The 24,680-nt window shown below is 37.9% G+C and overlaps 1 protein-coding gene across 6 annotated transcripts in view; it reads left to right on the top strand.

Moving 5' to 3' along the window:
- The window catches only part of EVC2 (EvC ciliary complex subunit 2), an 80,578-nt gene extending 63,513 nt beyond the window's left edge, over positions 1 to 17,065 (top strand). For 4 of the 6 annotated variants that reach the window (XM_057426587.1, XM_057426588.1, XM_057426591.1 and 1 more), the window contains 6 exons: positions 4,303 to 4,530; positions 7,190 to 7,404; positions 8,829 to 8,916; positions 15,179 to 15,372; positions 16,229 to 16,330; positions 16,763 to 17,065. In XM_057426587.1, coding sequence (XP_057282570.1) covers positions 4,303 to 4,530; positions 7,190 to 7,404; positions 8,829 to 8,916; positions 15,179 to 15,372; positions 16,229 to 16,330; positions 16,763 to 17,036 — 1,101 coding nt within the window. In that variant the 3' untranslated portion in view covers positions 17,037 to 17,065. Of the gene's footprint in view, positions 1 to 4,302; positions 4,531 to 7,189; positions 7,405 to 8,828; positions 8,917 to 13,973; positions 14,968 to 15,178; positions 15,373 to 16,228; positions 16,331 to 16,762 lie in introns of those variants that run through there. The other 2 variants (XR_008974576.1, XM_057426589.1) reach the window with 2 other exon arrangements.
- The last annotated feature ends 7,615 nt before the right edge of the window (positions 17,066 to 24,680 follow it).

The raw sequence follows: 24,680 nt of genomic DNA on the forward strand, positions 1-24,680 counted from the left end.
TTGGAGCACTTCCTGTCCCTAAACCACAAAGGCAGCCTTCAGATATTACTTACTAATTTTCTGTCTTATAAAACAAATCATACCTCAAGCATATATTTTCCCCTTTCTGGAGATCTTGTAAAAATTTGTGTATTTTGGTAGGCAATATCTTAGACATATAACTAAAAGTTGGAAGAAAAGAAAGATGAGCTCTTGGTGTGCGCATGTTGTCACAACTCATTCAAGCTGGTAGTGTTGCAATATTCTTATTAGTTAAGAGGCTGCCATAATACATTGAATAGTGAGCATCACATAGACTCTAAAGCATTAGTCTTTTTGGAAACTTCTAGTGAGGAGGGTCTGCTTGAATTTCCTCTCCCCTTCCTCCCCCCTGTTCCTTGAATAGATGCTATTGTGATAAAAATCATAATATAAATCATTTAGTCTCTTGCAACAAAAAATTGGTGGTTCTCATCCATCTTCATTTTCCTGCTTTTAAGTCAAATCAAAACTCAACATTGCCAAAGTTTTGAAAGGTGGCTCATGGCATTAGTTGTCCAGCCTGGTTCATTTCTAACATATATTGCCCCTTAAAGTGATGTCTGCTGTAGTGATGAATCTCCCTGAGCATCTTACTAGACAGCAACTTGTTAGCTAAGTGTTGAGTGAATGGCTGAATCAGATACAAATTCCTTGCCTTCCTTTAGAAGCTATTTCTCCTGGTATTCTCTTTAAGAATCACCTAAAAGTGGAACAACTTTCACTGATGAAAAGAGGGATGGAGGCAAGTAAATGGAAACTTCACAACTGAGACCTTAAAAAATTTAACAGTCTGACAATACAGCTCTGAAAATTGACAGTTGCTTTTGAGAACATTGTCTCGTGTCACAGTGATCAGTAGTACAACAATAAATTCAACATGCCTTTCAGAACAAAAATGTGAATCTTATTTGTGCACAGGCTTTTGAAGAAAGATTATTTTTTTTCTGAAGAAAGATGTAATTTTTTTAATTATTTATTTTTTGTTTTAAATATTTACCTTGGCTCTGAGGTATGGAATAGGCTTAGTTCTAGGTCTTAGTCTTACATCACTGGTTTATAAGAATATGTTGAAGTAACACTTTGGATTTTTAAAATCATAGAATTATAGAATAGTTAGGGTTGGAAAGGACCTTAAGATCATCAAGTTCCAACCCCCCTGCCACCCCGGCACCTCACAGTAGACCATAAACCAGAACTAACTGAGTTAGAGTGGGCTTGGCAGTCTTGTGCAATCTATATCAAAGTCATGACCTGTAGGATGTTCTGCAGAAGTTTCTATCTTTGATTTCCTGTCAGTACTGCCAGAGTACAGCCTACACCTTTGAATGCCTCTCAACTACTGAAGTGGAAGTTTAAATGAGATACTAAAGTTACTTGCTCTTTGCTAAAAAACAAGTTTTGTTTTTAGGAAAACAAAAGGCCCAAAATTCTCTTTAATAGGTTTCTTGCCTACCTGCACAGAATGTAGAAGATATGTATAAAAATATAGTCATCATAATAATTTATTATTGACATTTTTCCTACTGATAAGTGAAACATAGAAACAAGCAATAGGTATTTCTGGGTTCTTTTTGAGCAAGTGCTGGAAGGCATCTCGGCTCTTTTCCCATGAACTCCCATTTTTGGCCATCTCTTCTGCTCTTCAGTCACTGCCCAGCATGTTCAAAAATAACAGCTTAGTGTTCAGGATTTTAATTAGTGTATTTCCAATACAATCCCGGGGTTGAATTCTCCTCTTAACTCAAAAATCACAGGTGTTTATTTGTAACACGTATGCTTACTTATTATTCAGTGTCACACACCTGCATTATTCAAGATCAATTTGTTAGATCAACAGTAATGTTGAAAGGCAGTGACTGTCTTTTATGATGGAGGTTTGTTAAAAATATCAAGAAAATGAATCTTGCCTCCACTTTGTGTCTGTACAATGATTTCTTACTCTTGTCTTGTAATTGGTTTAATTCACATTAGGGGGAAATATTTCCTGAAGGTTACCTTTCATCCATTGCATTCAAGGACATTCCAGGTGATATAATGGAGACTTTGGGGAATATTACATGGGCATGAGACTATCACAAGTATATTTGGTTCCAAATCACATTTTAAATTTCGCTCTATCTACTGGATAATAGAATTGGTATGATACGTAATAGCATTTAGCAGATCTCTTACCAAAATTTCCAGAGAAAAATCATGCACATTATGTTACATATTTATCATCTTATTGGTCTAAAAACTTGGTGGAAGTCTCCTTAAATGCTCCTTTAAGGCTCATTGTTAATGGAGTCAATAATGTGTAATTCTGATTAGCATGAACAGAAAGCTAATAAGGTTTTAATGTTTTGAGTACCTACTGTCTCTATTTGTGCAGAGATACTCTGAGAGGCAAAATCAGGTCTTGTGCCAATGGGAAGAAGATACAATATATAAAGACTCTGGTTGACCTGTTACAGTGTTGTAGTTCATGCTTGCAGGTCTTTATTGTTCTTATTTTATTGACTTGCAAAACCATAGACAGGTGGATTCTGCGTATAAAGGTATACCACAGGATGCCTGCCATGCTAAGGTATTAACTGTGTAGGTATCTCAATTAAATACAGATGTTTTGTGTTCAAAGAGCAGACCTCTGCCTGTTCTTTAAGACAGGGCTGAAACTTCATGAGATAAATACTTTTCCATAGAATGCAAATGTGAATGTCTGTGCTCAGATGCCACAGTGATAGTAAACTTGTTGCTTGAGCACTGCTGTTAAAATACATAATACTGTAAAATGCTAATTTCTGAGAATTCTATTTATTTTTTTTTGTATGCTGTGAAACCTATCAGATTAGATTTATCAAGACCAAAAGATAATTTAGAGGTAGTGAGGAAAAACCCTGCCCTCTGATACCCAGCAGTGTATAGATGGCTGTTTCTTTGCTTAACTTTATTCTAAGTCCACTGTGAAAAGCTGTAGTTGATACCAACACCAAATAATGGAGTTGGAGCTCTCTTAGAATCATAAAATGGTTTGTGTTGGAAGAAACTTCAAAGTTCATTCAGTTCCAACCCACCGCCATGGTCAGGGACACTCTACACTAGACCAGGTTGCTTAAAGGACCATCCGACTTGGCCTTGAACACTTCCAGCTATGGGGCAGCCACAGCTTCTCTAGGCAACTTGTGCCAGTGGTTGGATGTGCTTTCTCTCTCTGTGTCTTCTCTGTCTCACAGTCCCAACTTTTGGAGCCATGTTGATAATAAAGGGAGAGAGAATGAAATTAAACTGATAATTATTTCCCGACTTTGAGGATTTATCTACCCAAGTGTTAGATATGCAGCAGTGCCTAACTTAGACATCCATACCTATATGACACTGGAAACACATTTTGTAGGATACAAAATATACAGATAAGTACCTTTTCCTTGGCTTTGACTTAAAATGTCAAGCTTAAATGGAAGCATGTAAAAGAGGGTAATTGCAGTTGGGTGCAGTCCACCCTGTGCTGCAGAAAAATGGTTACAGTGGCAATATCGCTGACTATGAATATCAGTGCTATAGCGTCGAAAGCTCATCAATCACATTGCATTTGAGCGTGTGCTTGCACATGCTGTATTTGCCTTTCACCCTTGGATAGTTTCCGTGGATGTCCCATCAAATGTGTGGCAGCGACATAGATACTGAGTTAAATCATGTTGATTTAATCCTGTTTGATGTCCATTCAATCCAGTTTTAATCTTGTTTGAAATCCATTACTTTTGATTTACAGTTTAACTTTGTTTTACATAAGATTTTTGGTTATTTGTTTAAAGAACAGTAGGTTGAATTTCATTGGTCAGTATTTATTACCAGTTTGATAGTAATTACAGTCTTTCTAGAAAGTTTGTATTTTTGCTAAAACAGGGATGTATTTTATCTTCCCATTTAACCAACCACATAGGTAAGCATAGGTTTATTTGTATTTTTAATTTTTACTTATATTAAAAATTATATAGACCCTCTATTTTAGGTTTGTATTTAATATTAAAGTTGTGACTACCCTAAAACAAAGCCTGATCTCTTTGAAATGTCTGACCATACTGTAGTATTTTTTTGATCACTTAAACACGGTAAAATCTTGGGATTTAATGTCAAAAGCACTTTTTAAAGCAATGTATTATATTGTAAGATAACAGAATTGATTTCTTCAATGCTTTAACCTGCTTGTTAATTACAGAGTAATAAAACCATGGGCATGCATGATGAGGTTTTCATGAGGTTTTCTGTTAACCTTTTTATCTTTTGTGGTTTGGTATTTTTTAGGTTAAGCACGAGTTGCTGCTTGAGAAAGAGTGTCAGCTGCGCGACCTGGAAAATAAACTTGGAGAGTATATTGCTGCTTTAGCTTTTCAGAAGACTGTTAAAAAATCCAAAATGTTGGAGCTGTATACTGCTATCATAAGTGTGCAAGCTTTGCTCTTCGAACAACTGAGCACGTCAAAAGCCCTGTCAAAACTGGAATGTATTCAGATTTTAGAAGCACACAACCCTGTAAGTAATGAAGTCGTGAAAAGGAAAAATTCCTCTTAGGAGACAGCAACTATCACAGTAGCTTAGTTGACTTGATTTAGCTGTGCTGATTTGTAGCTCCTGGTTGTCCAGTATTTAATTTCTGTGATTATGTGCTTTAATGCACTCAGTTAAAGGAATAAAGCGAAAAACAGTAGTAGAGCCAGGAATGACTGTGCATCATTATGATTTATTTTTATTGTAATGGCATCCAGAGATTTACAGTGTATTTTGATGGCTAATTATTATTAGTGACTTATCGATTGCAAGGAAGATAACTGGGAAGTGATTGTGAGTCATGACTGGGATAGTGTGTAAATTGTCATGACTTTGTTACAAAGTTGACCATGTTATATTGCTATCCTTATGGTAAAATCCATAACCACATGATATGCTTAAGTCATTGAGCTTTTAAAGATTATATATACAGCCTCCTACCTGTCTCTGTCTCCCTCCAAGCGCATTTACACCATTTAAATAGCAGAAACTTTGGAAAGGCTGCCTCCCTTCATCGTATTTATTATATACTTGGTGTGTGCCAGTTTTCTGAACCTTTTTTAATAATTCAGTGCTTTGTATTCATAAGGATTTTTTTTTTTTTTTTTTTTTTTTTACATCTGCTGTTTGCAGTCATCCAAGTGAGGCTTGCGAGAGCACTGGAGTCGAACCGACAAAATGGGTTTTTAAGAGCAAAACCTCTTTGCTAGAGGGCATCATTAGATAGCTATTGCTGTGAAAACTCCTGGTTAAATTTTAATGCTTTCATCTCTACAGCGTTTCTCTTTGCATGGCAGCTAGAATGCTTATGATTCCAGCTTTGCTTAAATTTGTAGAAAATCTGTAGAAAATAGTGAAATTCTATGTAGACAGAGTATTATAAAAATAATTTAATCTGAAGTTACTGCCTTTTATGCAGTAAGGCAGCTCTTGGAAGAGGTTGCTTTTAGGTTGTCTGTCCTTGAACAGATGAAGAAAAAGAATTGAAGGAGGGATGGAAGAGAGACCTGGAGTAGCTAACGCTGGATTTTTTTATCCAGTGTGCATGAACTGATTTAAGACCTATTTTGGAGAAAAAAATATTTTAGGCATTGTTTCAAGAACCTGTTAGGCTTGGATTGCAGGGGCTGTTTCCTGGTGATGAAACCTCTTTCTCTTGCTGTGGTTTTGTCTAACTCCTTTGTCCAACTATCTGGCAAATTGTAACACCTGTTGCTTTAAAACAAATACATCAGATTACAGAGGATGCCCTAATGCTGACAACATCAGTGATTGTTTTGCCAATGGCTGTGAGTTTGCTTCATCCCCTTAGAGATAACAAGTTACACAGTTTCACAGTTTCACAGTATTCTAGAGATTGGAAGGGACCTCAAAAGATCATCTAGTCCAATCCCCCTGCAGGAGCACCTAGATAATGTTACACAGGAATGTGTCCAGAGATAACAAGTTACACAGTTTCACAGTTTCACAGTTTTGAATGTCTCCACCTAGATAATGGGAATGTGAGACTCCACAACCTCCCTGGGCAGCCTGTTCCAGTGTTCCATCACCCTCACTGAGAAGTTTTTTCTCAAGTTTAAGTGGAACCTCTTGTGTTCCAGTTTGTACCCATTACCCCCTGTCCTATCATTGTTTGCCACTGAGTAGAGCCTGGCTCCAGCCGCGTGACACTCCCCCTTTATATATTTATATAGACTAATAAGGTCACCCCTCAGTCTCCTCTTCTCTAAACTATAGAGACCCAGCTCCCTCAGTCTTTCCTCATAAGGGAGATGCTCCACTCCCTTAATCATCTTAGTTAATAACCAATTTTGGTGTTGGATCTAAGCACTAATGTCAAATCTTGCTGACCAGGAAGCAGACACTTACTTAAAGATGCTGTGCTCCAGTGAATCTGTAGTCTGAATAGAGCTGATGGGATGGAGGAATAGATCAAAATTCAGCATTTTCTCCAGATACAAGTTGAGAAATAGGGCACTGAGATACTAAGAAACTTAAAAGGTTCAGGTCAGACAATGACATTGGAAAAGTGGACTATGGAACTTCCCTTCTGATGTCTAGTTTGACTCTGACCAAAGAAAGATCTTCGTCATGAGGGATAAAGTCCACTTATTAAGACTTTGGCATTTAACCCAAAGAGCATAGTATTTTAACCCTAATTTTACCACACTAAATGTGAATTATTGTTTTTTCACATAAAACTCATTGGTATTAGCTGTTTATTCAGTAGAACTAAATCTGCTTAAGATTTAACTCAGTCTGAGTTTCTCAAGCTCTTTTCAGAGGCTTTATAGAGCTTATAGATGAATCCTAATGGTGCCATTCTTTTGTTTGAATCTGAGCCATGCTGATAGTGTACTTTGTAGATGTCCTCTACAGTGGAAGGTTTCAGAGGGCACTGACCTTTAACACAGTGAAAATTGACTCGTATCTTTTGGCATTGTTCTGATATTCCTGGTCTGCAAGTCATGTTTGGCGAAGCCATCCAATGAATTTGAAAGTGTAATGACTGCAAGTGGCTGGGTAGAATGAGAAATGAATAATATCAGAAATTTTGATACCATCTTTTTTCTTGTCTCCAAATGAAATTCGCTCTTCCAAGTTAAATTATGACTTTTTATCATTACGTCTTTTCACCCTGTAGGAGATTGAAGAACTTGACAGGAAGCTGGAGTATGAGATGTTGCATAAGGAGTCAGCTCAGCAGCAGCACCATCTAATGAGCAGACAGAGGTGGAGTCTGGATGGCTTGGGACTTTCAAGTGAAGCTGTAGAAACAAATGCAGACAGACAGGTGACAGTTCTGCTAAGACAGGCTATGAATAAATGTGGGCAATTTATAAATCTGCATCAGCAAAGGTAAGTCCTTTGGTCTCAGGTTCTATAAGCAGTCCTTATAAACCATAAGATAATTACAAACAGCATGCTAAATATTCTGCTGTTGGGGAGGAACTATGCATGTGTTTGAACAGTGCATTTTTGTGATGTAGCCCAGAGCATAACTGAGGAATCTTGGGAATATTGAAATAAGAAACGTGAAATAATAATAACCTAGTTGTGTATAGATTATGCTGTGTTGCATGGCAATCACCATTTCTTGATGGCGATAGTGGAAAAATAATAATACTCCTTAGCAGCAAGGAGGAGAAGAATTTCAGTCCTGTTCCTTTGACTCCAAAGAAGATAGGTAGCAACCTGATCTGCAGGGCTCAGGGGAACTAACTGAGATAATTTAAATTAAATTTCCATCTCAACTGTCACACTGTAGACTGAATTCCCTGTCACACAGTCATTTTTGATAGGATATATAAACTCTTCCTTAGAGACAGGCTCAGTTTTCACTTTTCCCTGGCCCATTTTTATGTAAAGGTATCAGTGACCAAAAAAAAAATATATAGAAATATCTGTCTGGTCATGAAGGTTGCCTAACAAAAATGGGTGGTAATGTGCAAAATTGCAAAGTATTGTATTACCTTCAATAGGGTTACAGGAGTTAGGTATTACATTTCTATGTGTATTGTACAGTATTAAAAGCCTACCACATTTCAAGATACATGTATGATCCTGAGAGGATGTTTTCCATTACAAAGAGGAATTTCTGTGAAACAATTGATATATTTAAAATGGCTTTGAGAGGCTTTGAGCGGAGTTACAGCACTCTTAAGGCTGTTTCAATTCTGAACATGCTGGAGCTCTACTCAATGTAGATTAATGACTCTTATCTTGCAGAAGAGTCACTAGAAGAGCAAGTAAGTTACTGATTTGTGGATGCTACTGTAGAGATCGCTCAGTGATGACTTCAAAGAAACAGCAACTAGCCTTTACTGTTTACCTGAAAACTTAATGGAAGAAACAAATTTTGTACTTTTACCAAGTGACACGAGGATGGCTTCATGGTTCGGTCCAGAAACTAAAAAAAACCACCACTAGTGAGGGAATTAGCTCTTTACTATTATATTCCAGCAATAAAGATCCACAACTTGCCATAAACTGTGGTGATGAAATTTAAAGAGGATGGGGACAGGTTGAATCGTGTCACATTGGAGCAACTCTGGATATGAATTGCATGCAAGAGCATAGCCTTAGATTCTGCTGTCATGTTTGTTTGGTGGTTCAGGGAAGAAGGGAAAAGAATTTGGCTTATTTTAGAAGTTACGCTGTTCACCCAGCTTTGCTTGACAGGAAGTCACGCTTCCTGAATGGATGACTTTCAGATATTGTTTTCTGTAATACAGTTGTTGCGCCTGGGAAGACTTCAATATTAATTCTGTCTTTCACTTCAGCTTGAGAGATGAGCAATGGAATTGCGTGGTGCTTGAAGATCTCCTGGAAAATATAGAAATGGATGCATTATTGGCACTTTATAGTCAGGTAAGCATGAAATTGAGCAAAGCTGCCAAGTTTAAATTAAGGCTGTATCTGAAAATAAGCTTTTCTTCTTTTTTGGGAAGTGTTATAAGTGTATTTGGAGTGACTATCTGCTAATAGTGGCTCCCAGTTCTGCTGTTAGCTGTCTATATTATCATTTATTTAATTCTGACCTGCTTTCGGCCTTTTGAATTTTGCTGAGTTATTCGCTTAAAAATCCTTTCAGGGTGTTCTCCTGTTGCATTTCATTCTGTAGAGAACTAAATTGCCCAAGTTTCTGGTTTACAGGTAGATTTACAGTCTGATTTTCATGTAACAGGACAAGGGATTTGTTTAGGTTTTAATCAGGAATGGTTGCATTGATTGTGTTACAAAACTAGAAGATAGACAGACTGCTAGTTAAGTTTTCTAGTATCATTACTCATAGCGTTTTTTAGAAGAGTGTCACCTCTTCAGGTATTGGCTGCCTGTCAGTCTCACAAAAGGCGTTAAAAATGAATCACTGCTGTCCTCAAGTGCTATCTGCAGGCCTTGTTTGAGATAGTAACTGGTGTTAGAAAAGTGACTCAGCATTGGAGCTTTTTGCATACAAACATCTTTCCTCTCAGGAGCAAGTGTGGTTGCAGTCACATGAATCATAAATTCAGAGCTTCAGAAGTCAGCAAGCAAAGGGAAGAATCATTTAGACTAAGGGTCTTTCAGCTTTTCCTGTGCCTTAGCTTGTTTCTGCTCAGTTTTGTGAACTCTGTTGTCTCCCGAGTTAGATGTCTATTTTAAGTCAGCTGCTCTCATGAAGAATTGGAGTGAGACTCTTGTATACTTTTTCTATGTTAGGATATTCACCCGGAAGGTAGCACATGTTTTCAGACCCGTACTCTGATTTAGGTAAGGAATTTGCATCACAGCCTCTTAAAGTTCACTGGAGGGTGGTAATCCCTTCAGTCTCTGCCTCTCATGGGGACACTCAGGCTCCATTCAGAGTCAAGTCCTTTTGAGAGTCCTTCCTTACCTCTGAATATCTGGCAGCCTTATGGCTAAAGCTCTGTCCTGGAATAGAAGAACTCAGAGTGGGAATTCAGACTTTGTCTTAACACTTTCCAGAGCATCCTATCCTGTGGGCATAATAATAGAAACATCAAAAACACATTCTGGTGTGTCTTGCAGTGTTACAGTTGGAGGTGTTTGCTGAAGAGGTCATGACCAGCGTTACCAGCCTTCCAGTTTTAAATCCAAGCTATATATTGCTGTAGAGTTTGGGGGCAGGGGGTGTGTGTGTTTAGTATTATTAGTATTATTATTTTCCTCTTTGATTTCCCCCCACCTCCTGTTGCAACTGTTTTTTTTCAAACTGGCTTGCTATCCTGTCAGCCTTGACAGTTTTGGATGTTTTAAGCAGATATGGCTCTCAGGAGCTACTGAATTCTGTTCCAGCCTTTAGTTCCTTCCCACTGTTTTCTGCCCCCAATGACCTACTGTGCATAAAGCTCCTAATATTTTATTGGGATTTCAGTGCATCCTACTGACACTGCAAAAAATTTCTGCTGCAGGCCTTTGATAAGGTGATATTTATCATAACCTTGATATGGTTATATGGTATTTATGATGTAAATATTCATATGATGGTGAGCTTTAATCTTTATTTCTTTATAACTTTAAACTTTATGTGTATTCATTTATGCTTCTTTAAAATAACTTGCATAAAATGATCACCCACAATTTTCATTATTCATTCAGTTTTGGAATGGTGATGTGGGCAGTGACAGCTATAACACTTTTTAGAGGCACTATGAAATTAGAGGCTTTATTTTGCCCATTTTTAGTTGCATTTGTCTAATACTTCAAGATTCAGAGCTTTTTTCTGGGAGAAAGATGATCTTTTGGCATGTTCAATGTTCCTTTTTTTTTTCTGTGTGAAACAGGGAGGCTTCTGTGAATATTTTGCTGAAACATACAGTGCTTCAGGTACATCCCAAATATGATAAATAGAAGTTAAGTCTTAGATAAAATAAATTCCATTCCACATCTGTGGAAAAATAAGCGTTATAGCAGATAGAAAAATTGAAAATGCTTTGAAAGGTCCTTTGGCCTTTGCTGATCTTTCTCTGTACTAGTGTGGGTTAAATCAAAGGTCTTGGTTGGCCGTAGTCTTTTGAATTCTTCTTATACTGTTTGCTGGGATTTGTTTTTTTTTTCCCTAGTTCACTGTATATTTATCTGACAAAATATGCTGCATCCCTGGCCATTATAAAGGCTTTAACAGCCCAGACCAACTCCTCCAGATTAGCACTACTGAGACCATTATCATAGTTTAATTTCAATACTTTTAAATCTGCTGTTGCCTTGCAATCTTGGACTAATTGGAGAGACCATGTACAGTGTTTATTTAGCAATTTCATCAGCTGGCAAAACCAGTCAGCACTAAGTGGGAATTCTTAAAAGAGAGCATGAAGACTGCATTAATCTCATACTGTGGTTCTTATCTTGCCATACTCTTGGCATAGAAGCTTTGGAAGAAGATGCATGTAACAAGCCAGATGCTCAGCAGAAGAGTTCTTATCTTGCAAAGGATGTTGTGAAATGTTTTTCTGCTGATCTTGAGCTTGGTTGTCTCTGCTAGAGCCTCAGCATCTACTTCCCTCATAAAGGCATGAATTCAAGATTTGTGCCATGTTAAGATGAATGCTAACCTCCAGTCAATTGTGATCTCCCCAGCAGCCAGGACTGCTGATAACTGATTGGAAGTGGCTCAGGGAGCACTTCCACCAGTTCCTCAGTACCTTTGGATGGATCCCATCTAGCCCCATAGACATGTGTGTGTCTAAGTGGTGTACCAGATTGCTGACTATTTCCTCTTGGGTTACGGCAATTTAATTGTCTTCTGTGATGGTTGTTAAATTTCTTGGGCATAGATGCATTGTGAAAGAGCTGCTGAACAGCATGGCATGTATTCTGCAAATTGAGAGGTTGAAATCATTGCTTTGCAGACATAAACTGAAAACGTCATAATTTTCACAGTATCCACTCCTCTTACCACCCTAGCAGGTAAACAGTGACCTTTGATAATTATAAATCTTGGTATCTTGAAGACAGAGATTTAAAAACATCACTGTCACTTCACTGCAATTGAAAAACTGCACTCGCTGTTCAGTGTATACTTAGGGGACTGCTTTGTGTTTTGTTCATAAGGTTCCCTGAAGAAATAATTAATTTGTGTAAAAACACATTTGATATCATTATGTATACCATTGGGGTTTCTGTGTTTATTCACATAAAGTGTAGCCCAGAGATATTCTGGGACATAATTTATTGAAATTCCATAAAACACATACTTATTTACCCTGCAGATATACAAAACATCTGTTCTCTGCAAGTATAAGTCCAACTATAATTCCGAACCTCAATATTCTTAATTTAACTGTAAAGAAGCATGTGCTTAGAGAAGACTAATTTATTATGGCTTAGAGTGCAACATGTTCCTGCTTTTGGATGTGCTTATCGTGTGTATGATATGGGAATTGATTTTTAACTCTTCCCTCCTCCCTCATTTTCATATAAATTATGGAACACAGTACATTGGCAAGTATTAGGAAGCTATAGCCATTGTACCTCTGTATCTTGCAATCATTTGTTTCTTTTAAGAGGTCTTTCCTCTTTAGGCTAGTTTTCAGAACTGTGCATGCAGCCCTCTCTGGAAAACCAGGTAATTTTTGCTTTCCTACATTGCATGTTTCAGCTTATCCTTATCAAGGCAGATCTAGGTGAATAACAGATTTGCTTGAATGATAGTCTTCAGGATCATAAGCCTCTGTCTGAGAAGTTTCTTTTAAATAAGCTCATAATATAGTCCCAGGTACACCAGTTGCATTCTGGAGACAGCAGATGATGCAGGCAGAGTGCCATGTGGAAACAGCACAGTAAGCTTGAAACACAGCACAGATCGAGTTCACTGATTCTGCCATTAGTTGTTGAAATTCACATTGCTCAGTCCATATACTTAAAAGTAATTCTGCTGTGTGTAAACTACAATTCTTTCCTGGTTTTATTTTGACCATATAATATACCTGAAGAATCAAAGTCACCCCACACTGGAGCGCTTTTGGTCTGACTGGTTAACCGTTCCTGTATTTGCATGCACGTTCACTTCTTCCCGGTTCTGCAAGCCGCTCTGAATAGCTGTGAGCATCTGGAAATGCTGCTCACTGCTGGTGCATGTTCACACATCTGCACTCTCTTGGCCATACATATGTTAGATCCCAGTGGGCCCCTGTGCCACTTCAGTACTGGTGACAGCATTGTGGCACCTGGCAGGATTACTTAATTGTGAATTCTGCTGTGTTAGAAAAGCATTAAGGATTCCCTTTCAGTTCCCAAATCATTGTTGATGTGGAAAGGTAAGGGTCAGAGTGGAGAAAACGTTCTAAAGAGGAAACTATTTCAGGGGAAAGCAGTACTGATGTCATCTGTGTATGAATTACTGACTTATAGGTCCTGAGACTATTCAGCCAAAAAGGGCAGAATACATCACAGAGATGTGTAATTTTTATTCTCACTTAATGTGTTTTTTGTAAGTTTCTGACAGAACAGTTTTAAAGACTAAAAGTACAACACAGTCTGTCTACAACTGTAGAATTTAAAATTAGGTGTCTGTATTAAGATTAAAGCTCTTATTTACATTCTTCTCCAGAGAAGAATCAGACCGTTTCCTGCCGTAAGCCAAAACAGACATCTCTTTTACCTCATTTTAGTTCCTGTTTAGGGTGAAGACATTGGATATTTTAGATACTGCATTAATTTCCTAATTTCTCTTCAAACTTAGGATTTTGTCGTGTTCATTTTAGTATCTCAGAGTTTCCATGGAAAACTTATAACAAGAACACTGTAAAACCCAGGAAGCTTTGGGGACATGGCTATTTTTTCTCCTTTCTGAGAGGAGTTCTCTGCTTGGAGAATAGTCATGGGTTTTTATTTTTTGGCCATCAAAATTTGGGTTAGGACTGCATTAGGAGTGATTGCTTTGTTTGTTTTTACGTGGATTTAGCAGAAAGATTTGTCCTTTACAGGACATCCTTTTGGTAAAATGCCTTCTTGCAAAAGAAAAGAGTGATTTAATAAAGGCATCTCATGGGTGTGTTTGCTACTCTGGAAATTGGTCATGCAAAGCAAGAGGCAGAGTTCAGATATTTACTGTGACACATTGAATCCATTGTGGACAAAGAAATTGACTGTCTTCAAGCATGGTGGGACCTTGTAGGTTTTTTATGTGACATGGGCTTTGTGGTCATCTCCTCATCAAGTTTATAGGAGAGTCTGCAGAGCAGAGGTGACTCGGCTGTCGTGAGTCATCTCGAACATTTGGCACATCTTACCTAACTTCACCTACCTGAGATGCATGGATGGTTTGAATAGACTACAACAGTTTTTTTTCTGGCATCCTTTGAGGAATTTAACTTGTTTTATTTTGCTCAACTCTTTTCTTTCCATGTAGTTCTCAATACATTGGAGACTTTTCATATTTGTTACACAGACACGAGGTGTCTGCAGAAACAGCCCTGGAGACACAGTAGTTTTGAAAGCAGAGCAGAAAACAACAGGATTTTGGGGTTTGGAGGGGGAAATGGGGCTGGTTGATTGTCTAGGGAGCAACTACATTTGAACTTAGTCTATTTGAGCACTATGTTAATATGGTCTACTACTGACCTTTGGGCAAAAAAAGAGAGGACATTTGGAAAAAAAATAAACCCCAAACCAAAACAAAACCAGATTTTTCCTTCACCTCTTAACAAATGTTATTACAAGCTGCTCTCTGAGTTTATCACAGAATCTTGTGTTAAGAGAGGCTGCACAATGAAGTGCTCAGCCCTGGCAACATATAAATGTTGTCATTAGGTTTCAGAGGCTATTTTTTCTCCCTTAATTTTGCAGAGCCCGGAATGCTATATAGCTTCATTACTATCTTGAAAGCATTTCTTCATAATAGTACAAGCCATAAATTAACTAAACCTTACATGCTAGATTATGGTTGCATTGTGTTTTTTCAGGCCGAAGGGCATCAAGTATATGCTCTAAGCACTTACACTAAGATCAGCTGTTTTTTAACACTGACATCAAAATATATATGGGTAGAAACAGTGGCCATGGGACTGTGACCGCTTGACACCAAAATTGTTGCCACTAACATTTTCAGTAATATTTTTTGTTTCTATAATGAATAATTCTTTTATTTTCAATGCTAAATTTATCTGTCTTCTATGCACTGATCCTCTAGGAGCTTCGGCTGGCAGGCTATTTGGCTAAACTGACACGGGTACCAATGAGGATGTTGCACAGGGTCCTGAATTTGTTGCTGCCCTCCAGCTCACAAAGTGAGATTCTTTCTGTCCTTGATTCAATCAGTAAATACTCAGATGGTGTTGCTGAAAGTGACAGTAATGCAGATGAGTCTGGCAGCTGTAAGAAAAGGTAAGCATGATATTTTTTGGTAGTCCATTGCAAGAGAAGATTATTGCTTTGCATATGTGTATGTTTGCCGGACAAGCAGATTGACAGCAATATTAAAAATCACAGGTGCATAAGTTTCCTTTTGAAATATTTTTGTGGGGTAAAAATACTTTGAAAGTGTTACCTTATTTTATGAAATATTTAAACTATAATAAATTGACAAAAAGATAATACATTGTATAACTTTTGGAGTTAAGTGGTTGTTTTATAGATGTATAAATCTAGTTCTGATCATTTTTTTTCTCTTTAATTGGAGTTTATGAAAATATTTTCCTTCCAGCATTTGTATTTATAATATTCTAGTACACTTGATTTCAGGAGTATAGAACTCCTAATGATATAAAGGAGGTCCTTCTTTCTAATAATAAAAGTTTCAACCTTGCGCCTTTGTAGTTCAGTATAGAAGTCCCAAGTGGCCACTGGTTTACCCTCTACTCACGGAGAAGGTTCATCTCCTAAAGCCTTTATCCCTTCATTTTATCTCCATTAGCTGTGCAGCTAACATGGAGGTGCTCCCAGATGCTCTCTCCCAACTCCCTGCCATGACATGGGAAGGGAAGAAAAGCAGATGTTGTGGCATTGGTCCCTCTAGTTGTCAAACATGAGTTGTCAAGGAACAGATAAGGATGCCCTGAGGTGTGATCTTAGCTGATTTAAATGATTTGTGGCAGGGCAGCAAGCAAATACTTGAATGCTCTTACTGACTGTACTCATGGTATTACTGTCATGGGTTTGGTAGCTAAAATTAGAAAGGGGAGGAAAGTGTGTTTATTTGGAGATTTGCTGCTGGGAATTTTTTCCTTTCCTACTCCTTCAGGAAGAACCAAGAGTTGTGGCAAGCACTGGAGAACAAATTAAGGCAAGATCTGATAAACAAAAGTCTGGAAAAATTCCCTTCTCTAAACAAGAGAAAAGACAGGTAAGGAGAAAACAGGAATAAACATACATGTTTGTTTTTAATACTTCATTTAGTCTCCAAGGTTTCTCTTTTATCTGTTAGAAATCAGAATATAAGTTCATAAATGCACGTAATAAGCAGTAATAGTAAATGCCTAAAAAGATTTTTCTGTGCATATGTACAAAGCTCACATATTTTTCATATGCACTGCCTGTCTTCTGTATGCTTATTTATTATAAGGCTAACTTTCCTTACGCAATTTTGTATCTCATAAAACAATATGTGAATTATTTGGGATTGGAATGGAAATTACAATTCTGTAGGTTGAAATTCTGTTTTCTTTAGCTTCTGAAGTCACCACTTCCATGTGAGGATATGACACAGGAAATTGTGCTTTTTTTTTGCCCAAATTTTCTTTTTTTTTCAATTTTTTTTTTTTTTTGATTACTGTAGCTTGATAAAGAAGAAACAACTTGCCCTCTTGGAAAAAGCACCATTCATTCATCTTGGATGTTCGCCTACACAGCCTGCTATGGAACGGACTGATCCACCTGGTTCTTTGAACACTACAACTGCTGAATCCATAGAGCTATTAGACACAGGGGAGAAGGTATTTTTGTTCCGTGGACCCAGTGATCCAATTCTTCCTTTGCACAATTCTCCAAGGAAAAAGAAAAAGAACTTTCTTAATTCCAAAAAGGCTTCTCATGCAAATACGGACCCATAGGACAACTTCCCTTCATAGTGTCAATGGGGAAAGAGTTATTAAGAGTTATTTAAAATTCCATAAAATAATGAGGAAGAAAGAGTGCAGTTTAAATAACACGTGCATTGCTTTAGTCTCATGTGTCTGACATTGTAAATAGCTGCAGTGTAGAATGGCGCAGTTAGCAGTGTACATTGTGCATTTTTTATTCTTGTCAGTATATGATGGAGTAGGTGTGATATGGGTGGTTTATGACACACATGCAGGCAGGCAGCACTCTGTGTTCCTTTGGTACATTTTGACCATTTTTGCACTGATTTTACTGTAGTTGTACTTTTACAAGTTATATAGAAAAGTTATTTATTATGCAAAGTAAGTACTGATTCACTATTTTCGTATTTATATATTCTTGTAATAAGCTGTGGTATAGCAGGCGACATGAGGAGATGAAGTGGATGACCCACAAGTCCTCTGTTCACTGACTTTCTGCTATTCTAGCTAATGTACTGTTTAATGTGTTCTTAATAGGCTTTGAATGTTACTTCTGCAGTCTCTGTTCTTTAGTGTTAGCTGGTAGTCCAGCTCTTCAGCATATACATATGTACTTGGCCTTGCATCCTGGAGTCACTTCAGTTTTTCACTGTTGTTTCTAAACTTACTACAGTTGAGCTGTGAATGTGGCTACAGTTCAAAACTGTTAAATATTTGCAGCTTGTTGCAGTCTCTTTTTTTTTTGGTGAAATAGCATCATACTTGCTTAGTAGAAAAGGGAAAAATGTAAATGGGCACGGAAAACTTTCACAGGCTTTTTTGATTGCAGTGCTGCCAACTGTCACAATTTTAGGTGGGTATTTTTTGAAGTTTTTATTCCTAGATTTCTCTAAATCAATGAGGATATCATTTTGCATTTCAAAAAGTGTTCACTTTAAAACCTCTGTTGACAGAAAGAAGCCTGTACATATAAACCCTAAATACAGGAAAAGGCTAATTAAAAGAGACATGTATAATACCTCATTTTGATCAAGTCTGCTTGGAGGGATTTTTTTGACTCTCTTTGAATCTCTCTGAGGGTGCTATGATTATATATTTTGCAATTTTTCATGTATGGTATTTCTGTGTCTTTGTATTAATAGTGTGCCAATTTCATTTTAAAAATTAAAATGTTACAGTATATGTGTGTGTGCAGTTGTCATCTATCCCAAGTGGGAAAAACATGTATTTTTACCCCACTTCTTTTGACAAGTTTAAATATTCATCCCACAGTAAACAGCAAGCAGTGTTTCATATTGCTATTAGCAGTAGAAAATGTATGCAGTAATTAGCCTAATAATCCCAATTATTTTTTGATTGCATTCTTCAGTCTTTTCATAGAAGTCATTGCTCTCACAGAAAGGAGTCTGTCAGCATTGTAGGAGTTCAGAATCACTATGTTTTAATGTGTCTTATATGTTGTCCCCAAGCATGGGTGGGTAAAAGTAGAATCTGTCCTACCGTGGTGCTAGGTCAGAGCTGAACAGGAGGAGATTGGGGTGTTTCAGAAAGGGGTTTGGCCCTATGCAAGAAAACCCAGTAGGAAAACCTGAGCTGTGGTCAGGCCTGCAAGGAGTAATTAAATGCTGAAGAACCCTCTCTTGAATGTGAGTCTCCCGAGATTTCTTTGCAAGCCTGAACTCTAGGCTGTTATAATAGGAAAGGGAAATGACAGTACTGATCGAAGATAAAACATTGGTGCCAGTACCTTTAATCAGTTATAATAATACAATGCAAAAGCTGAATACTGGTTGCAATTTCAGTTTATTATCCTTAACAGATAATCTGTATGTCTAATACTAGAAGACTGATCTGTAACTCACACGCACCTCATCACAAATTTGAAGCAGCTCAGGTTGTAACTACTCTAGTAGGGAAAGGCATGCCCTGCTGTGAGTCAGTTTCATATAATTCAATGCATATTCAAAGAAATGTCCAGATCTTAAAATGTCTTGTGCCTCATAAAAGAAGTACTACCTAGGTAATAGGCCACTTCAGTACAGAGTTGACTTACGTTTTGTTTTGAGTCATTCAGAGGACATAGGAGGGCCAGCTGTTGTGTGCAGTTCTGGATTCTGAATGTTATCCATATGGGACAAACTGTTCTTCATTCTCATTAAATCAACATCAGAAAGGGACACCTTGCAGTCTGGTTAAACCTCTTATTTTAAAAAGATACAGTGAAATTAAATGGATAAAAGAATCTGGTAAGGGTGCTAATATCGTGCTCATTATAGACTTGGGATTTCAAAGAAATACCTCACTTGTTTAGCATTTTTCTTACTGATTTCTATCTGGCTATATAATGCATTTTACTGAGATTGAAAGTACTGGAAACGAAGGACCCTCTAATGGCACAATTAATTGTGTTCCCCTGTAAGTTCATTACTTCTCATCTTGTCCCTGACTGTTGACAGTGAAGTCCCATCTCCATTACAGCTGTTGTCTCCCCTCAACCTGAAGCTGTTGACCAAGAAGCCAAAGCATACAAAGAACAAGCAAACATAACTATCCTTGGGCCATGATGCTTTAATCCACACAATAAAAACTGTCTTACTGGCAATGGTATAATTTATTGAAGAAATTACTCTCCACACTGGAGAATAAACTGTAGCATTTTGTTATCATTTCTTCAACAATAGCTTAAGTAATGTTGCAGTCTGCACCCCCTGGACAGCATATCCCTTGTGCCCAGGGCACTGCGCGGGCGCAGCCTGGGCTTCTGGTTCAGGATTTTCAGGAGGCTTATTAGTAGTGCACAGGGTCCTTGACATTACCATTGGCCCAGCTTTCTGCTCATGGTGTGATCCCTTATGCTGGACCATGTAGCGTTTGTCAAAGCTAGAAATGCTTTGGCAGGAGACAAAATGCTAGTGCCATATAAAGGCTCAGAAAATTATTTTAAGATACTTCAGCCCTTTTAAGATTAAATGGGCACTTACTGGAATGTTTAGTATTTTCAAGGTCCCCAGTGTCCATAGATTTAAACAGAATTAGTATCCATATGCTTTTGGGCCTGTGCAACTAATTGCAATTGAATAATTGTAATTATTCACCAGATTTTCTGCTGTGTCGTAACTAGGATCCTGTTGTTCACATTGTATGCTGTAGTTTCCTCATGAATGCATTTAGTGAAGTCTAATCAATCTGAGTAATGAAGTTTTTTGCTACATCTCTTAGTAGAGTTGAAACAAAAATCACAGTGTCATAGACAATAATAGTGTGAAGCCTGCATAGTTCCCTTTAGAAAGAGAAGATTTTAAAAGATTACTTATTCTCCTTGCCATATTTCTGGCTTTGCATATCAGAGATACAGGTGCTGGATTAGCGTGCAAAATGATACTCGCTCAGTTGTTTAGTTTAACTCTAACATCAAGCTTTTATTTAAAAGATTCAAAGTGGACCTGCCACTTCGCTACCGAAAAATGTAAAAATGGAAGAAAAGGGGTTGACATTTTTGTGGGATTGTTATGCTTAATGGGTAACTTCATGTTCACTGATTGCTGCAATGGTTTTGAATTAACTTTTCAAGTGACAATGTCTCTTTAATAAGGTCAATTCTACGAAATACTTGTCTGCTTTATTTGAACCTGGGGAAATCATGCTCATTTCTTTCATTATCTTGTATATGCTCAGCTGCTATTTTAACACCTTTATTTCTTCTGGGGAATGTTAATTTTTTTATGTTGTTATCTTAATACAATCCCTGGCCAATAATTACACTGCCTTTCATCAACAGCTCTCACTTCCCAAGAGATTGACAGCAGGATTTTTGAAGCAGCAAGCACCAAGTTTCCTCACTCAGCTGATCCAGTTCCCCTCTGCCTTGTGACACATTTTGCTGCTGTGCTGATGTAACTGGTGCAGATATAGGTGTACCAGCATAAAGTTTATTACCCTTACTGAATTACCAAAGCTATATTGTCATAGGCTGTCGAGAGCTGTATGAGAGTTCATCTGAACACTTGTACCCACCAAGCAGTATCATGCAAGTGATGAACATTACCCTCCTAGTCAAGTGCTCCAGGTAGGATCCAGCCTTTCCTGCTTTCTGCTTCTCCACTTGAGTCCTATTCTGCAAAATGGCTGGTGAAGGCCACCAGTTCAGGTCTTCAGTGCTCTGTATCCACTTGTTTTCTTGTCATTCACAGGGAGTAAAGCAAGAAAACAAATGAGGCTCAACACTTGTGAAAGACTATACAGCGTGCTCACTGTTTGCCTTTGTGTTGCAGACAAGCTGTGATATAAATGGTCCATTTAATGAGAACTGATAATGCCTTTATATTTGAGCAGTCTGTGCCTCTTGGCATATAAAACCCCTAGTTATGTTTTCTCACCTTACCTGTATCAAAAGCTAGAGAGTCATGCTGACAGAAAGCAATTCGTTTTCCTCAAGGTTCAGGCGTTCCTCTGGAGAGCAGGAGACAGACGTTTGGTTATATATTCAGGGAAGGGAATTATAGTTTGAAAAAGTCTCCTTTAGAACGTCTTCTTCAATTGTGCCAGAGAAGCTACCTGCAAAAGAGAAGCTGTGTATTTTCAGCTACTTCTGTTTGAAATGGTGGGTATTGTTCCCAGACAAAACAACATTCAGAATCTGAGGGCAGAACTTGCTATGTTTGCGAAATTGGTCCTTGCATTTGAGTAGCTGAGAATGACATCAGGTTATAATACTTGCATGATTTTGTAGTTACTCAACAAAAATATCTCTATGGAGGGTGTTCAAGAAGGAGTAAAATATTACTTTCAGAGCATAAATTGAAAGGCCATTAGGAAGTATTTTAGTGGACAGATGTACAAAGTCTGTATTAGCTGAAAATTAGTCTGTATTAGTGCTTGTCAGGTTTTTCCAGTATATTTTTGTTCTGCTTACAGCTTGACCATCACTAGTGATTAAATCTGGTCATGTCTGCCTGCAGATTCTTATTCATTTGCTGTTGATCACTGGGATTTCATCACTCTGAAATCACCATCTCTGCTGTATTTGCAAATTGGCCTTTGCGTGTATTGCATACACAGGAGTATGTTTGTCTCTGCTCTTTGTATACTGCAGAAACTGGGTAATTCAGGGTTGCGTTATCGAAAGCGATCTCTTTCAAAGGGATCTCTGCTTTTCACCATTCTTACATCTTGGAGGGTATTGAGGAGGTATCAGGAATTAGAACCTCCTGTGAATGTTTACTGGTTTAGGTCTTCAGACCATCTGAAATAACATAAATGCTTCATATTCTTTCTTGTAGTATTTTGAATCAGTTATTTGTTCTGCTAATGAGCAAACATTCTCAAAATATTTTTTTACAGCTCTATAATGACTAAATGTTGCCATGCTCTCAGTTTCTCAGGCAAGAAGGATCAGAGTAATTCAGTGACAGTTTTAATAAAAACATTCTTTTCACAGTAGTTTTTTTCCAAAACTGTGATACGTTTTTCTCACAGAAAAAGTTACTTGTTTCCATCTGAAAAGATTTGTCTCTTTGATGTCTGCTTTTCACCAGGGAACAGAGAAAAAGCTGTATTTCTATCCTGAAAGCTGGGAGATTGGGCTCAAGTCCTTGCTTTATCCCAGGTTTCCTTCTTAAACCTCCCTTTCTTTTCCAGGAGAATGAAGAGAGATTGTGATGCTCCCTGACTGGGTCAAACCCAGTAAGTTATTACTATTAAATTATTAAATTATTATTGGATTAATAAATTATCATTAGGTAATAATAAGTAGTAGTAGTATTGCCGGTAGTAGAAGTAGTATTATAATCCTTTAGTTGTATGGCTAAATGGTGGTTTGATTAACACCGAGTAGCTTTGTGGTTATAGCTGGTGAGCTGCCACTGGCAAAATCTGCCTTGGTAGGGTACTGCACACTGCTTTTCAAGAACAGTACCACTCAGAGCCCCCTTACCCTCCTGCAGCTAACGTGCAGTCCCACCATCCCACCAGCTGTAGAGTGGTACAGCAGATTTGAGGTGTTCAGAAGAGTCTTTCCTATACTGATAAATTTCATCAAATTCATATAAATCCTGTTCAGTGTTCCCCCCACTGCCCATAGTTTATTACAGGAGAGTAGCATAGCTAACCAGGTTTCTGATTCATCATCTGTGCCATTCTGAGCACCATACTCTCCATGTATCTTTAATGGCATTATCCTCTGTTGTCTTCAGACCATTCATTTGGCTGGTTTAAACACCTTTAAATTTTGATCTTGGCCTTTGGTGTGCTTGTTGCCTTTCCCAGTATTGTTTACAAATTTAGTTAGAATACAGATTTAGTAAGAATTTCATCTTCCAGGTCATTAGTAAAAAGAAATGGAAAAATGGAACGTCTTCCAAGTTTCAGTAAAAGGATCCATAGTTGTTAGCATTTATAATAAAGTAGAAGGAAAATCAGAAGTAATCCAAGACCTGAACCCACTACTCCTGTCACTGCTTGCTCTTATAAAAAGTCCCTCTCCAGATTTCTTTTAGGCCCCTTCAGCTACTGCCAGGCTGCTCTGAGGTCTCCCTTGAGCCTTCTGTTCCCCAGGGTGAATGAGGTGAGACAAATTGTCACATGCACTGAGAGCCAAACACCTAAAGAAGGCTCCAGGCTTCTTTATCAACTGCTTTGGTTTCAGCGCATCCAGATCATCATTTGGTCCTTTCATCCAAATTTGGTTTTCTATCACGAGTGAGTTAAACCAAGAAGCCTGTGTGAATCCCAGTGGTGTATGAATAAAGATCTGGGAACTGAGGCCCCAGTGCACTGCACTTGCAAATAAAATAAGAAGTGAAAAATCACACCAGCATTGGAATAAGGCAGTTTCAGCCAACTGTTGAATATGTAACACAGTCTCTTGAGGAATTCAGCTCCTGAGTAGCACAGCAGTGGAGGAGAGGGAGGGTTTATGACCTGACTGCCTCCTCCAACCCAGGCACAGAAAAGCCATGTATTCAGCAAATTTCCTGCAGGCTTTTGATTCAAAGCAGGAAGCTGTACATTAACAGAGCATGCACTGATCTCTAAAAGCATCTTGCATGTTGCTGTCAAGAGTGAAGTTAATTTCTGATACCAAGCCTAGACTGCGGGTGAATAAAATGAGATTACAAAGTGACTTTATTCTGAGAATAATTGTATTGCTGCCTTTGCGTGTGCATTTGAGAGGTTTTCTTCCTAATTGAAGTGTATGGAGAGAGTGCTTCTAGCATTTGGAAATAATATTTGCCAAGGACACGTGATAAGAAAATTGTGATAAGACAAGCTGTATACTTCCTGGGGAGAAAAACCCCTGCAGAAATGACCAAGCATCTTCCCAGCTCCTCTAGTTTTTCAGCATATGAATAGTTCCCTAAGTGCAATAATACTATTTACATGAATAAAGATGTCAGGGTTTCATTAATACAGTACTGTGATTCAGTGTTGTATCAGACTGGAGAGTAATTTAGGATGGCATAAAATCCTGCTAGCATGTTCTGGCTGTCAAAGCGTGCTCTGTGTACACGGTATGCACTGCAATTTGTTTTGCTTTATTTTGACCATCTAAATGTCACAGCATCTAATTGAAGTTAAATGTCATGGCTTTAGCCAGAAGTGGAAGATGGGTACAGGCACTACTCCAGGATGGTTCAACTGATACCTACAGCAGGTAGTGTAGATTAAAATAACTCT

This window comes from Pezoporus wallicus, unplaced genomic scaffold, assembly GCF_028554395.1.
Source record: "Pezoporus wallicus isolate ANWC-B61680 ecotype Strahan unplaced genomic scaffold, APGP_CSIRO_Pwel_v1 scaffold_13239, whole genome shotgun sequence".
Classification (NCBI taxonomy): domain Eukaryota; kingdom Metazoa; phylum Chordata; class Aves; order Psittaciformes; family Psittacidae; genus Pezoporus; species Pezoporus wallicus.